Here is a 15673-nt window from a genome sequence, read left to right as displayed (position 1 = left end):
CTGGGTCAGATATGTGGATGACACCTTTGTAATAATTAAAAACACAGAAATAGAGAACACACACCAGATCATCAACACCACACTCACAGGAATCCGATTCACTAGAGAGGAAGAAAAGGACAACCAACTCCCATTCCTAGATGTGATGGTACAGAGAACACCGAACGGAGAATTCACCACAAAGGTATACAGGAAAGCCACACACACAGACCAAGTCCTAAGCTACGAAAGCAACCACCCCAACACACACAAAAGAAGTTGCATCAAGACACTATTCAAAAGGGCCACAACACACTGCAGCACACCAGAACTGCAAAAAGAGGAAGAGGAACACCTATACAATGTATTCGCCAAAAACGGATACCCTCGCAATTTCATCAACAGATTCCTAAGGGAAAGACAACGGAACGAGGACATGCCGCACCCTAAAGGACTAGCCACACTACCATATATCAAGAACATTTCTGAACTGACTGCCAGACTACTGCGACCACTAGGACTCATAACAGCACACAAACCAACAGCCACTCTCAGACAACAACTCACCAGAACGAAGGACCCGATACCCAGCATGAGCAAAACCAATGTAGTGTACAAAATCCCATGCAAGGACTGCACAAAACACTACATAGGACAAACAGGAAGACAGCTAACGATCCGCATCCATGAACACCAACTAGCCACAAAACGACACGACCAGCTATCCTTAGTAGCCACACACATAGATGACAAGCAACATGAATTCGACTGGGACAACACTACTATTATAGGACAAGCCAAACAGAGAACAGCCAGGGAATTCCTAGAGGCATGGCACTTATCCACAGATTCAATCAATAAGCACATCGACCTGGACTCAATATACCAGCCACTGCAACGGACAGCTGGAACTGACAACCGGAAGCGGAAGATTCAAACCACGACAAATAACGGAGGAAAGATCACAGAAGCACTTCACAGGAGGCTCCCAAGCACTGAGGATGTCACCGAGACAGGGGTCGAAACATCTGCAACACAAATTCCCAGCTCGGTGAACAGAAGCACAACAACCCTGGATATCAAGGGAGTAGAGCTTACAGCAGATTGCTTTGGCAGCCAAAGCTTTTTATAGGGGTATATTAAGAGTAAGATGATTACCATGGAAACAGTGGCACCCCATTAGAGACCAAAGGGCAATCTGTACATGGAGCCAGCAGATGTGGGTGAGGTCTTAAATAAATACTTCTGTCTTCACAAAGAGATAGGCATGGTAGCCAGGAATTTCAGAAGGAATGGTGAGGTTCTAGAACATGTTAAGATTAACAAGTAGTATTAGATGTTTCAGTAGTCATACAGATGCAGAAATCCGTAGGCCAGACCTGATGTATCTCAGACTGCTATAGGAGGCAAGGAATGTAATTAATGGGGCACTGGTTGATATATTTAGTACTTCGCAGGCCACAGGCGAAGTGCCAGATGACTGGAAGATAGCTAATCTGGTTCCTTTGCTCAAGAAGGGCAGCAAGTATAGGTCAGGTAATTACAGACCAGTTAGTCTGACATCAGTGGTAGAGAAATTATTAGAAAAACTTCCAAATGAAAGGATTAATCAATATTTATCAATGCCAGATTGATCAAGGATAGTCAGCATGGATTTGTTACATGGTCATTCTGCCTGGCAAACCTAATTAACGTTTTGTAAAGGTGACTAAATATATTGATTAGGGTAGTGCAGATTATATGGTTTACATAGACTTTAGTCAAGGCCTTTGGCAAGGCCCCACATGGAAGGTTGGTCCAAAGGTAAGGGCCCATGGAATGCAAGACAACTTGGCAAACTGGATCCAAAACTGGCCTACGAATGGGAGGCAAACAGTGATGGTGAATGCTTATTTTTGTCATTGGAAGTCAGTGACCACAGGGATTGGGATACCCGATGTTTGTTATGTGCATTAACAACTTGGATGTGAATGTAGTAGGTTTAATTAGTAAGTTTACAGATGACATAAAAATTGGTAGTATTGTTGATAGTGAGTAGGATGGTCTCAGGCTGCAATCTAATATTGATCAGCTAGTAAACTGGGCAGAACAATGGCAGATGGAATTTCATCCCAATAATTGTGAAGTGATGTATTTTGAGAGGTCGAAGGGAAGGATATATACAATGAATGGTAGATCCCTAGGGAGTACTGAGGAACAACGTGGCCTCAGTGTATACGTTCACAGATCCCTGAAGGTGTCAGCACAGATGGACAGGGTGGTGAAGAAACCATGCAGGATACTTGCCTTCAGTAGCCAGGGCATAGAAAATAGGAGCGAGGAAGTCTTGTTACTGGAATATTGTGTGTTGTTCTGGTCACCACATTATTGGAAGGCTGTTATTGCCCTGGAAAAGGTGCAGAGGAGGTTTACCCAATGTTGCTAGGGATGAAAAGCCTCAGTTATGAGGAGAGATTTGATAGGCTGGATTTATTTTCCTTGGAGCAGTTGAGGCCGTGGGGCTTCTGATTAAGGTATACAAAATTACGAGAGACAAAGACAGAGTAGATCATGAGAATATCTTCCTTATAACAAATGTGTCTAAAACCAGAGGGCATGAATTTAAAGTGAGAAGTCAGTGGTTTAATGGAGATCTGAAGAAACATTCCTTTTCACCCAGAGGGTGGTAGTTACAGGGTATATGCTGCCTGAGGGGTTTGTGGAAGCAAATGCTCTTGCAACATTTAAGAAGCATCTGGATCAGTACTTAAAATGCCAGGGCATAACAGACTATGGACCACATGCAAGTAAATGGGATAAGTGGAGTTTGGCATTTGTTGGTTGGCATAGACATTAAGGGTCGAAAGCCCTGTTTCTATGATGTAAGACTCTATGATGGATACCTTACGACAAGCCTCGATGGATGCAGGTACTAAAACACTTGATAGTGAAGTTTCCCATGTGTCTTAGGCATTTCAAAAGTTCAGTGAGAACCAACATGGGGACCTTAAACTGAAAATATGGTTTGCTCCACATTCAATATAAAACATTATCTAACAGAGGAATTGAAGCCCATTTCAGAACAGTTGGCATGAGATTCTTTAGGAAGCTGATTGGGATGCACCTATAAGGTGCATGGCTTTCTGGTAGATAATACTTGACCCAACGCCTTCCAACAGTGATCAGTTAATTGGCAATAAACAAATCCTTTCAAAGTATTTCAAGTAATACTTAAATTTGGTGCTGGCAATGTTCCATCCTGGTAAGCCCTTGGCATGCACCATAGTGGTCAGTTCTGTGTTAAGCATTATCTGGTGTAGCTCGGGGTGGTATTCTGGCATTCCAGTCTCTACTGCATTTGCTGCAGAAGATGATAGTGAGCATCTTTCAACATCAGAACATTATGGTAACTACAACTGGCTGTCCAGCTAGCATTCCACTTCTTCAAAAGGTCAAGGTGGTTAGAAAATCTCCCCTTTACAAATTCAATTCTTATTCTATCAACATTAACCCCTCTCTTAGCCCTGGCATAAGCAGTATTTTAACCATTTCCCACATCAATTCAGGTAGATCCAACATACATGAACATAATCCAGTATGCTTGCAAAAAAAACCACATGATTCTAACACCATGGAAGTGTTAAAAATAACTGCAGTAATTGGAACTAGTGCCTGGTGGATCTAATTGACTATGAGATTCTTGATTGAGGTTGTCAACCTGGGCTAATCAGGGAGCACTTCTGACAGATGTAAATGGGAGATTCAGAGAGTCTCTTCATTCTAGGGACCAGCCAGCTCAGAGCCTATGTACTCTGCACATGTAAATAAAGGATGATTTGGTGTCAGGATACCCCCGGCCTCTCAGCAGTTATATCAGTTGTTTCTTGAAAAGGAAATTTTATAAAGTAGGAACATAGACATCAAGCACCAATTTTTCTGGGTCATCTGGATCACACAGAAATAAAATACCTTGCTAACTAGAAGGTGTAAGTATGAATGAATGATTTATTTACAATATGAATTAATGATTTATTTATTGTCACTTGCATTTTACAGCGAGTAATAGAGTAAAATACAGTGAAAAACAGTTGCCACAATCCAGTGTCATTTTGAATAGTTTAAGAATAAAAAAGGATAAAATATACAACTGAAAGAGAATCCTGAGCCCTGAGCTGGTGCACCAATGATACCTGTGCTACCACCCCTCCTCCACTGCCTCGTCAGCATGTGCGCCAGACCTACCAGCATAGGATTCACTACTCTGTAGGTGCCATCTCTTCGCTGCTGGGCCCACCTTGCCACCACCAATGCCAGGTCCCATGCTGAACCCACATTCACCCCGCAACCAATAGCCCCCAGCTCTGCTGCTGCCTCAATGATGCCAGGAGTCCCAACTCTAAGCATACTATGCTACTGTTATTGCAGCCACCACCTTGCTGCATCACCAAGACTTGCAGTCTGGCTGCCCTCCTCCAAATGTCGCCTTGCCAGTGCCGCCTCACACTTGTCTATACTGAACTTCATTTGCCACATACCCACCTACTCCACTAACTTGTTAATGTTTTTCTGGAATTCCGCACCATCTTCTTTCACAGTTTACAATTTTTCCAAGTTTAGTATTATTCTTAAACTTAGAAATAGCCCCTCGTGCACCAAGGTCAGATCATTAATATACAAATGGGAAAACAATGCTCCCAGAACAGAATTCCACTACAAACCCATCCTCCAACCCTAAAAATATCCATTGGCCATTAATCTGTTTTCTCATCACTGAGCCAAATTTTGTTTACACATTACCACTGTCCCTTTTATACTATAACCTACAACTTTCCTCATAAGTCTATGAGGGACTGTATCAAATGCTATCTGGAAATCAATACATACCACATTAAAGTCATTACCTTCATCAACCCTTTCTTTTACTTATTCAAAAAACTCCAAGTTAGTCAAACACAACTTCCCTTTAAAAATACATGCTGACTATTCCTAATCAATCCACCATTTGCCACGTGACTACTGATTTTATCCTAGATAATTGTTTCCAAATTGATAGAAGAATTAGAAGTAAGTTGAGAAGAAAACCTTTCACCCAGAACATGATGGAACTCCAAAACCCTATGCTTAAACCTTCAACATATTTAAAAACTACTTTTGAGGTGTCATTATGTACAGCGCAACAGATTGAAAGCTGGAAGGTGGCAATAGATTGAATAGCTCTTTCTTGGTTCTGTGCCTTAATCTTACTAAGCTTCTAAAAGTATATTCAGCCTCATGATCAATCTAAGACAACAGAAGATCAAGTCGCTGGAGATGCACAGAAGACAAGAAGGTTTGTGCAAGGATCAAAGCCACAAATTTCAACAGTTACAGACATTGGATTTTCAAGATGGAAACACTGAACCAGTGGAAATGTTAATGTACATTATGGAAATATAATAATACATAAAAAGGAACCAAGTGAGGCTTCAAGGCCCTGATATCACCACATTGCTTAACAGTGACAAGAAGACAAGCACTGCAATTGACTCCCTCAAGGATATCAAAATCTGTTGAGTGTTGGAAACTAGTGTCAGACTGCAAAAGGAAACTTATCCAAAAATTCAGTATGATAGATGAGAATTTAGTTGCTCAGCACCATTAATTAAGATACTGATTCGCAAGCCACAAAAAGAATGAAGCACGAGTTTTGAATTTCAACTGTTTACATCTCCGTTTAAGATTCTAATTCAATGAAACCTGCCTAGAATCTGAACTGATCCTGAAGCCTTATGACAGAAACTTTTGGCCAGATTTTTTGCCAAGTAAGTTAGCTTTTAAAATAGCAGACTACCCATTCCAAGGCTTTCTGAGTTTCAGGAATGTCTTTAAAGGGTGCAGACTGGTTCAGATTGCAAACCATAATCTGGTACTCTGGACCTAATTTTGCAGAGATTTCGTTGATATGACTTACTCTTCTGAAACTTTAATGGCATTGGTCGGGACTTTGAATAGAGTTCATAATGCATAGATATTGTGGACCATAGTCTGCATGATGGAACCTTTGGACAGGCGAGTTTAAAGTCTCCCTCATGCTAAAATCTGGCCTATTCAGCATGATATAATGCATAGTGAGTGAATAAATCCCATAGTGCCAACTGAATGTGTTTAAACAAAATCTCTAAAGGGAATCATTTATGATTTTCCAAAGGCATCAGTGTCAGTTATCCAGACACTTTAGAACATTGCAGCGCAGTACAGGCCCTTTGGCCCTCGATGTTGCGCCGACCTGTGGAACCTAGCTAACCTCCACTATTCCATTTTCATCCATATGTTTATCCAATTAAAGTTGGTGAGTCTACTACAGTTGCACGCAAGGCTTTCCATGACCCTACTACTGAGTAAAGAAACTACCTCTGACATCTGTCCTATATCTATCACCCCTCAATTTAAAGCTATGTCCCATCATGCTAGCCATCACCATCCAAGGAAAAGGCTCTCACTGTCTACCCTATCTAACCCTCTGATTATCTTATATGTCTCAATTAAGTCATGTCTCAACCTTCTTCTCTCCAATAAAAACAGCCTCAAGTCCCTCAGCCTTTCCTTATAAGACTTTCTCTCCATACCAGGCAACATCCTAGTAAATCACCTCTGAACCCTTTCCAAAGCTTCCATATCCTTCGTATAATGCAGTGACCAGAACTGTACGCAATACTCCAAGTTGGCTGCACCAGAGTTTTGTACAGCTGCAACAAGACATCATGGCTCCAAAACTCAATCCCTCTACCAATAAAAGTTAACACACCGTATGCCTTTTCTTAACAACCCTATCAACCTGGGCAGCAACTTGCAGGGATCCACGTACATGAACACTACACTGCCAAGAGTCTTACCATTAGCCCAGTACTCTCTATTCCTGTTGCTCCTTCCAAAGTGAATTATCTCACACACTTCCATACTAAACTCCATTTGCCACCTCTCAGATCAGCTGTGCCGCTCGCCTATGTCCCTCTGTAACCTGCAACATCCTCCGGCACTGTCCACAACTCCACCACCCTTAGTGTCATCCGCAAATTTACTAACCCATCCTTCTACACCTTCATCCAGGTGATTTATAAAAATGACAAACAGCAGTGGACCCAAAACAGGTCCTTGCAGTACACCACTAGTAACTGAACTCCAAGATGAACATTTCGCATCAACCACCACTATCCTCTTTCAGCTAGCCAATTTCTGATCCAAACACTAAATCACCCTCAATCCCATGCCCCTGATTTTGTGCAATAGACTACCATGGGGAACCTTATCAAATGCCTCACTGAAATCCATATACACCACATCAACCACTTTACCCTCATCCACCAATTTGGTCACCTTCTCAAGGCACACCCTGACTATCCCTAATCAACTTATTCCTTTCGGGATGATTATAAATCCTATCTTTTATAACCTTTTCCACAACTTTACCCACAACTGAAGTAAGGCTCACTGGTCTATAATTACTAGGATTGTCTCTACTCCTCTTCTTGAACAAGGGGACAACATTTGCTATCCTCCAGTCTTCTGGCACTATTCTTGTAGACAATGACAACACAAAGATCAAAGCCAAAGGTTCAGCATCCTCCCTAGCTTCCCAGAGAATCCTAGGATAAATCCCATCCAGCCCAGGGGACGTCCCTATTTTCACACTTTTCAGAACTGCTAACATCTCCTTCTTGTGAACCTCAATCCCATCTCGTCCAGTAGCCTGTATCTCAGTATTGTCCTTGACAACAATGACTTTTTCCAGTGTGAATACTGATGAAAAATATTCATTTCGCGCTACTCCTATCTCCTTGGACTCCATGCACAACTTCCCACTACTGTCCTTGACTGGTCCTAATCTTACTCTAGTCATTCTTTTATTCCTGACTTACCTATAGAAAGCTTTAGGGTTTTCCTTGATCTTATCTGCCAACGATTTCTCATGTCCCCTCCTTCTTAGTTCTCTCTTTGAAGGAAGAGGAGTTTAATGTTTCAACAGCTGAAACTTAAACACTTTAAGCTTGCATAAACAAACTTTTTGAAAATGATAAAGATCAAACGGCCAAAGATGTTAATCAAGCTGGGGTGCAGCTTCTTAACAAGTTAAGTGATTAGGTGGCTTGTTAGCCAAAAATATATAGTGGGATGTTGTTGTGGTATAGGGCCAAAGTCTCTATCTCTGAGCCAGAAAGCCTGATTTCAAGTCTCACCTGCTTCAGAGGCACAAAATACCATCTCTGAATAAGTTGATTAGAAAATATCTTTTCACTGAAGAAGACTCTTGAGACACATTGATTGTGTCCCTACCTTTGAGCCAGAAAGCCTTTGTTCAGTACCACTTGCTCCAGAAATTTGTCATGATAAATCTGAACTGGTTGATTAAAACAAAATCTACATCATAAGGCTTGAGGGTCTTCTGATGCAGTGATAGTTTTCCTGATGTCTGAGCTAAGAGGCCTGGTTCAAGGTCAACCTGCTCCAGAGGTATATCATAATATCTCTAAACAGGTTGATAAGGAAAATAACAACATAATAAGGATTGGCTGGGAGAGTTCAAGAGTTTCTGAGCCCCTACTTGTTGACAGTTCAAGCTGTCTGATCTCTATCAGTTTCACAACATCATTTAGACAAGCTTAGGTGGTTTCATGTTCCTTCGGCTTCAATTATTGAATAATTTATGGGTCTGGAAGAGTCAAACCTTGACACGAGAGTACAAGGAGTTACAAGTTTTGGGAAACCCTTGACATGGGAGAATGCTGGGTCACAGAGAATGTTAGTGGTGTAATGTAGTGTGAGAGATGAGGGCTATAGAATTTGGGATCTTTGTAAAAAGAACTACTGGGACTAAATCCCAGCAGACTGAGGGGACATCATTAAAAAGCTGCAGCTGACAGGCCTTACAGCTGGCAGACTTGTAGTTGCCTCCAAACTCCTTTGGCGCAACTTTAGCAGGCAGCCATCTGAAAAGAAGATCCCAGTTCTACAGCCATTATTACCCAAGGTGTACACACAAAGCTGGGACTTTGCCTGACTCAAATCAAACATTATAAGTCACATCTAGATGAAAACTATGCTCTGCAAATTCAAAGCAAGGGGCATCCCTTGCATAGACGTACAATTGACATGCACTCTACAGGTTATTTTCTCCCCAAAGAGATGGAACTAAAGCTGACCATTAGCAAAGATGGCTTGAAGATGATAAGCCCAAGTCTTTGAAAACAAACAGAAAACCAGGAGCCAAGGAAAAGGTACTACAATTACCTTTCAGGCAAAACTTTAACTCATCTTTTACCACTGCTGGAAATCGGCTGTTACATCAGTTTAGCTGGGAGAAAATAGTAAGAAAGAAATCTCTTCTGTAAATAAAATGTTAAGAAACAGAAATTGAACCTAAAGCATATAGTAATAAAAGAAAAAAACAAAGTGCTAAAGCTAATTAAGTGCACTAAGATAATCAAAGAAAGAATGTCAACGTGATTATGGCAGAGAAAAGGAGCAATCGACATTCAAGGTACTGACCTCTTGTATGCAAGTAGTATGCATGCTTATGAAAAGTAACAATTGTTGCACTAAACTTTATATCATTCATATTGAGGGCTCATTATAAACTTGCTGGTAATACATTGCTTTTTGAAGAAAATGTCATGGAAGATAATGTAGTTCATTTTAATAAGTGTGAACGCAAGATATTATTTTCCAATGTAAGTATGTAACTTATCTTATTAAAATAACATGAAACTATTGATTAAATTCTGTTTTATGTAAAATATTCTTTCAAAATCAGCTCAAAAAAGGCAAGAATATTTAATATTGTAACCTTTAAAAAACACAAACATTCAAGATGTCCAATCTTCAATTCTATTTCAATTCAATTCAATTTTATACTGTTTACTTAAAAATAATTGCTTAATAGCTGATGTCATTGGATTTATTAGCTTACTGTCCTGACCATGTGAGATATTAACTAAAATACAAATGATGCTGAACTATCTCAACTTGTGAATCAACCTTTGTGCAGAAAGTCAATTTTCCTATCTCCAGACTGCTCAAAATGTTTTACCCCATCGAATCATATTGCTCCCACTAAAATTTGTTACCACGTTGTCAACTGGAAATGGGACAAGTATTAAATGTCAGGTGGAAAAGGTGATTTTTGCATTTTAATGATTACAAACAAATTCAAATTTGAACAAGAAAAAAACTTGAATTTTGTTTTTTAAATACAAGCAAGAAAACATCAGAAATCAGTATCACTGACCATTGCAAAATGATTGCAGAACATACTGTTCACAATAGCTTGCTTTGTCGGATAATGCTTACCTCGCCACCATTCACATACTCCATGACAAAACATAAACGATCTTTAGTCTGGAAAGAATACTTCAAAGACTGCAATATAAAGAATCATAAGTGTATGTAGAATTATTTGGATTGTTTAGCTTTGACAGTTGTCATGCTACTGCATAGAACAAATTAGATTCAAAATGTTAATATAAATACTTTTTCTCTAAGTGATTGATTAAGTTATTAAAAATCTACATTTAACATGAATACTCCAAGCAGCTCTGATAATACCAAATAGTGATGAAAGATGCCAAGTGTTTTTATCCAATAGCAAATACAAAAATTATATCAGTACTCTCTTCTGAGAATAATTTATAATTGACGGTTATTTAGTGACATTTTACTTCTCAGCATTTCATAGGTTTGAACAGAATAAGAATGAAACTGAAAACCAGAGAAGATACGTTCTACTACCAGATACTGTTGGTTCACTTGGAAAGGAGAATATTTTCATATCTAGTCAGAAATACAAAACTTTTTCTGCTCCATTCGAATGGCATTAAAAGAAAGTTGCTTGTTTTTAGAAGAAAATATGTTGCAAACTTATTCTTTACTTCATATTAGCCATAAGAACGAAGCATTACGTTCTGCATTACTGCATCACCAACAAGTCACAGTGATTGAAGTACATAAGCATAACTTAATACTGTGTTGAGTGCTCTTAACATTTAATAAATAATTAAGAAATTGTGCTCCTTTAATGTACCACAAAACAACTTTTTATCACAGTTATCTTTGATCTCATAAAATGAGATTGTACAAATGAAATTTTACATTGAAAATGAAATTATTGTGCCTGAATTCTGAGAGAAATTGCACATAAACTCAATGATAAAACCCTCAAGAAATAAGTGCTTTTTGTTGTGATTTTGTTGTAAATTGATATATTTTGCCTTTGGCTATGGTTTGGAATGATTTGTTGCAACAAAATGCCAGTAGCTTTCTCACACTATATTAATTGTAATTTATAAATATATCAGTTAATACATTCAAATAGAAGAATGCATGCTCTGTAATTATTCCAATATATTAATACTGAACAGGTGTTGCCACATAATTTTGTAGCTAAGTTATAGTTGCAACTGTCATTGTAAGCACCAAATATTCTCTCCAGGTCTAGTTTGTAGAAAAGTAATGTATAATCTAAAGAAACAACAGCAGTTCGATCTTAATGATTAATGCCTGAAAAAAAACAAAGTTTTGTAGTACTTACTGTTAGAAAAGGATGCCTTGTATTTTTTAATACTCTGCTTTCTGTAAGCGTATGTGCTACCTCATCCTAATAAAAGGGAAAACAATTTTTAAGTATACGTGTCTTAGTGGTAGCTGAACTTCAGAAAATAATTTAAACTAAACCTTAACATTAGCATTGTTATAGGCATGTAAACCAGCAATGTGCATCAAAATTTTGGCAGTTACAAAATCACTATATTTTTATTTGCGCAAGTTCGAACAGGCTATTAGCAAATATTTAACAAAAGTTGGAAAAAAGTTGTGCTATTAAGATTTCAAGTTGTTCTTGGCTGCCAGTCCAAAAAAAAATGATGATTCAGTTTATAATCACTTTCTGTGAAACACTTAGAATAAGTAACACAGTCATACAGCACAGAAATAAGCCCTTGGGTCCAACTCATCCTTATTGACCAGACATCCCAATTTGATCTAGTCCGATTTGCCAGCATTTGGCCCATTTCTCTCTAAAGCCTTCCTAATCATATACCCTTCCAGATGTCTTTGAAATGTTGCAATTATACCTGCCTCTACCACTTCCTTTGGCAGCTTGTTCCTTACATGTACCACCCTCTGTGTGAAAAAGTTACCCCTTGGATCATCTTTAAATCTTTCCTCTCTCACCTTAAAGCCATGCCGTCTAGTTTGGCCTCCCCCATCTAGGAAAAAGACCTTGGCTATTCATCCTATCCAAGCTCTTCATGATTTTATGAACTTCTATAAGGTCACCCCTCAATCTCCAACACTCCAGGGAAAAAAAACCCAGTCTAGATTCTTTAGACTCTGAACAATTCCTACAGATTGGAAGATGGTTAATGTAACCCCACTATTTAAAAAGAGAGGTAGAGAGAAAACAGGGAATTATAGATCAGCGAGTTCTAGAACGGTAGTGGGGAAGATGCTAGAGTCCATTATCAAGGATTTTAAAACAGAGCACTTAGAAAACTGTGGTAAATCAGACACACACACAGCATGGATTTACAAAAAGGAAATTATGCTTGACAAATCTACTAGAATTCTTTGAGGATGTAAATAGTAGAGATAATTAAAAGAAGCCAATGGATTTGGTTTATTTGGACTTTCAGAATGTTTTTGATAAAGTACTACCTCAGGGGTTAATGTGTAAAATTAAAGGACATGGAACTGGGGGCAATGTATGCGATGGATAGAAAATTGGTTAGCAGACAGGAAATAAAGGATAGGAACAAAGAGTCTTTTCTGAATTGTAGGTAGTAATTAGTGGAGTACTAATTGGATTGATACTAGGACCCTAGCTATTCACAATATATATTAATGATTTAGATGAGGGAACTAAACATCTCAAAATATTCATATGACAAAAAGCTGGGTGGAAGGTGAGCTGTAAGGAGGATGCAGAGATTTTTCACACAGAGAGTAGTTTGTATGTGGAATGAGCTGCCAGAGGAAATAGTAGATGCAGATACAATACAAGATTTAAAAGACATTTGGACAGCTACGTGAATAGGAAAGGTTTAGAAGGATATGGGCCACATGCGGGCAAATGTTTGGGAAACCTGGTCAGTATAGACGAGTTGTACCGAAGGGTCAGTTTCCACATTGTATTAATCTATGGTTCTATTGTACCCTCTCAAGTTTATCAACATCATTCCCATAGAAGGGTGACCAGAATGGTATGCAAAAGCGCCTATTAACTGAAACCCAACTGGACGTCAAGCAGGCACTTAAACTGGCTTTATAATTGGAAAATGCGACAAGTGGAGCTTGTGTGTTCCAGGGTATTCTGATGGACATGGACACCCTCGCCACACTGACTGAACTTGGGGAACTCTTTGACTAAAGGCAATTGCAGTGCCTCACTCAGGACATATCCTGAACAGAAGGTCTCTAGGTTCAGCCCTCAGCAAAACCACGTAACAAAATCAAGCCTCGGCCTACTATTAACATTTTCTCAAGGATCCGGACTGGCAGGTCATTGTACTTGCTGTTGGTATGCAGACTCGAGACAGCAAAAGAGTCCCACTAGGCCTGAATTAAGCAAGAGAGCTCATAGGCCAGTATCCAGGGCAGTGTACTCCCAGTAAAGTCCATCTATATCTGGTTTGGAACAGTTAAACTGCTTATCAACATCCAAATCAGAACCATTCAAAATAAACATTTGCTTAAATAGTCACCCAGTTCTAATGGAAGTCGATACTCGCGTGGCCGTATCAGTGAATGCAGAACCAGTATTTACCAAAATTCATTCTGGATTCCAACCTTTACATTTGCATAAGACCTCAGCCACGCTCAGAACCTATACCAGGAAACCCCCACAGATTAAGGGTACAATTTTGGTTCCAGTCTCTTTTGAGAAGAAGCTGGTTCAATTACCCTTGATTGTAGTATAAGGCTCGGGCCCAAGTTTGATGGGGCAAAATTGGTTGAGAAAGATTCAAACTTTATTGCCTTATGATGGAAAAATGGATGTACCAGGCACCCCAAGTGACACTCATGGGCGGCAGAGTTGACATAACTGGGTTACACTGTTGGAAGATAAAATGGGGGCAGATCAAAGGAGCTTAGGTCTTTCCTTGGGTTGGTGAAATATTACAGAAAATTCACACGTAACCTGGCCTCCATCCAGGCACCCTTATATCTGATATTGAAAAGGGATCAGCCTTGGAAATAAAATCATAGCCAAAATGTAGCCTTTAAGGAAGTGAAGAACCATCTATTGTCATCTAAGGTCTTGGCACACTATGATCCCATGCAAAATGTAGTGCAAGATGACATGCGATACTACCCCAAATGAAATCGGGATAGTATTGACTCACTGGTGGCCCAGCGGAGAGGAACACTTGACAGCATATGCTTTCCAGACTTGGCTGATGCTGAACGAAGATACACCCAGATAGAAAAGAAAGAATTGGTGGCTATCTTTGCTGTGAGAAAGTTCCACTGATACCTTCATAGAGATAAATTCGCAATAATAATAGACCACAAACCCCTGCGAGGGCAACTTAAAGAAGACATGGCCATGCCTCCCATAGATTCAGGCTGAGTTCAGCAATTGGCTCTTATTGTGAGTGCACACAATTACAAGTTGGAACACTGTCCGGGAGGCTATGTGTCAAATGCATATGTCTTCAGCTGCCTCCCATTGGTAGATATACTACTGACAGTACCACCACTTGAAGAGTTTTGTTCTGGATATCCTTCCGATCACTGCTGGTGTTATCAGCCTGTGGGTACAAAAAGATCCAGTCCTGGCAAAACTAAAACAACTAGTGGTGATGGGGGAAAACAAAAGGGTCAGCACAACCAGAATTGAACCTTTCCTGGACCTGGTCAGACCAGATCATCATAGAGGATGGCATAATAATATAAGGAGCAAGAATGATTGTGCCGAGCAAAGGTCATTGCCAGATACTGGCTGAACTCCACCAGGGCCATCCAAGGATTTCCAAAATGAAGATGTTGGTGAGAAATTATATCTGGCAGCCAGGATTAAATGCTGACATAACTGTGTTGGTGGGGCAGTGACCAGAGTATCAACAACAACATAGATTACTGCCAGCAGTTCCCCCATATTCGTGGGAATGGCTATGTAAATGTTGACCATGCCAGTCCTTTCATGGGCTCAATGTTTTTAGTCATTGTGGACACTCATTGAAAGTGGCTGCACGCGCACAGAGTTCATTCGTCAAAACACAGGAATAGACAATAGGTGCAGGAGTAGGCCATTCTGCCCTTCGAGCCTGCACCACTGATTGAAAATGACGATTGAAAACTTGTGAGCATCTTTTGCAATACACAGACTACCAGAGGTGTCAGTCACGGATGGCAGGCCTTAATTTACCAGTAGGAAATTTGAGTATTTGCATTCCTCAAGGATGGATAGCTCTATTTCATCCATTGTCCAATGGTCTGGTGGAAAGAGCAATCCAAACTTTGAAGCAGGCTTAAAGAAATAGTCTACAGCTTCACTCACTACCAAACTGTCCTGGTTCCTGCTTGATTATAGGACCTCCCCTCACACAACTACATAGACAGCTCCAGCAGAGATGCCAATGGGATGAAGACTCCGCAGCACGTGACTCCTAATCACGCGCACGTGTGTGTGTGTGTGTATGGTCCCCTCATGCAAGCTGCGACCTTGCAAACGGTCAGGACCAAC

The 15673-nt window shown here is 39.9% G+C and overlaps 1 protein-coding gene across 6 annotated transcripts in view; it reads right to left on the bottom strand.

Moving 5' to 3' along the window:
- Positions 1-15673, bottom strand: part of LOC140482816 (RAC-gamma serine/threonine-protein kinase) — a 457507-nt gene that overhangs the window by 64805 nt on the left and 377029 nt on the right. For all 6 annotated transcript variants that reach the window (XM_072580470.1, XM_072580467.1, XM_072580468.1 and 3 more), the window contains 2 exons: positions 11519-11584; positions 10282-10350 (listed from right to left, as the gene is read on the bottom strand). In XM_072580470.1, coding sequence (XP_072436571.1) covers positions 10282-10350; positions 11519-11584 — 135 coding nt within the window. The remainder of the gene's footprint in view (positions 1-10281; positions 10351-11518; positions 11585-15673) is intronic.

Source organism: Chiloscyllium punctatum, chromosome 11, assembly GCF_047496795.1.
Source record: "Chiloscyllium punctatum isolate Juve2018m chromosome 11, sChiPun1.3, whole genome shotgun sequence".
Classification (NCBI taxonomy): domain Eukaryota; kingdom Metazoa; phylum Chordata; class Chondrichthyes; order Orectolobiformes; family Hemiscylliidae; genus Chiloscyllium; species Chiloscyllium punctatum.
The sequence above is the reverse complement of the archived record's forward strand: the minus strand, read 5'-3'. Positions and strand labels throughout refer to the sequence as shown.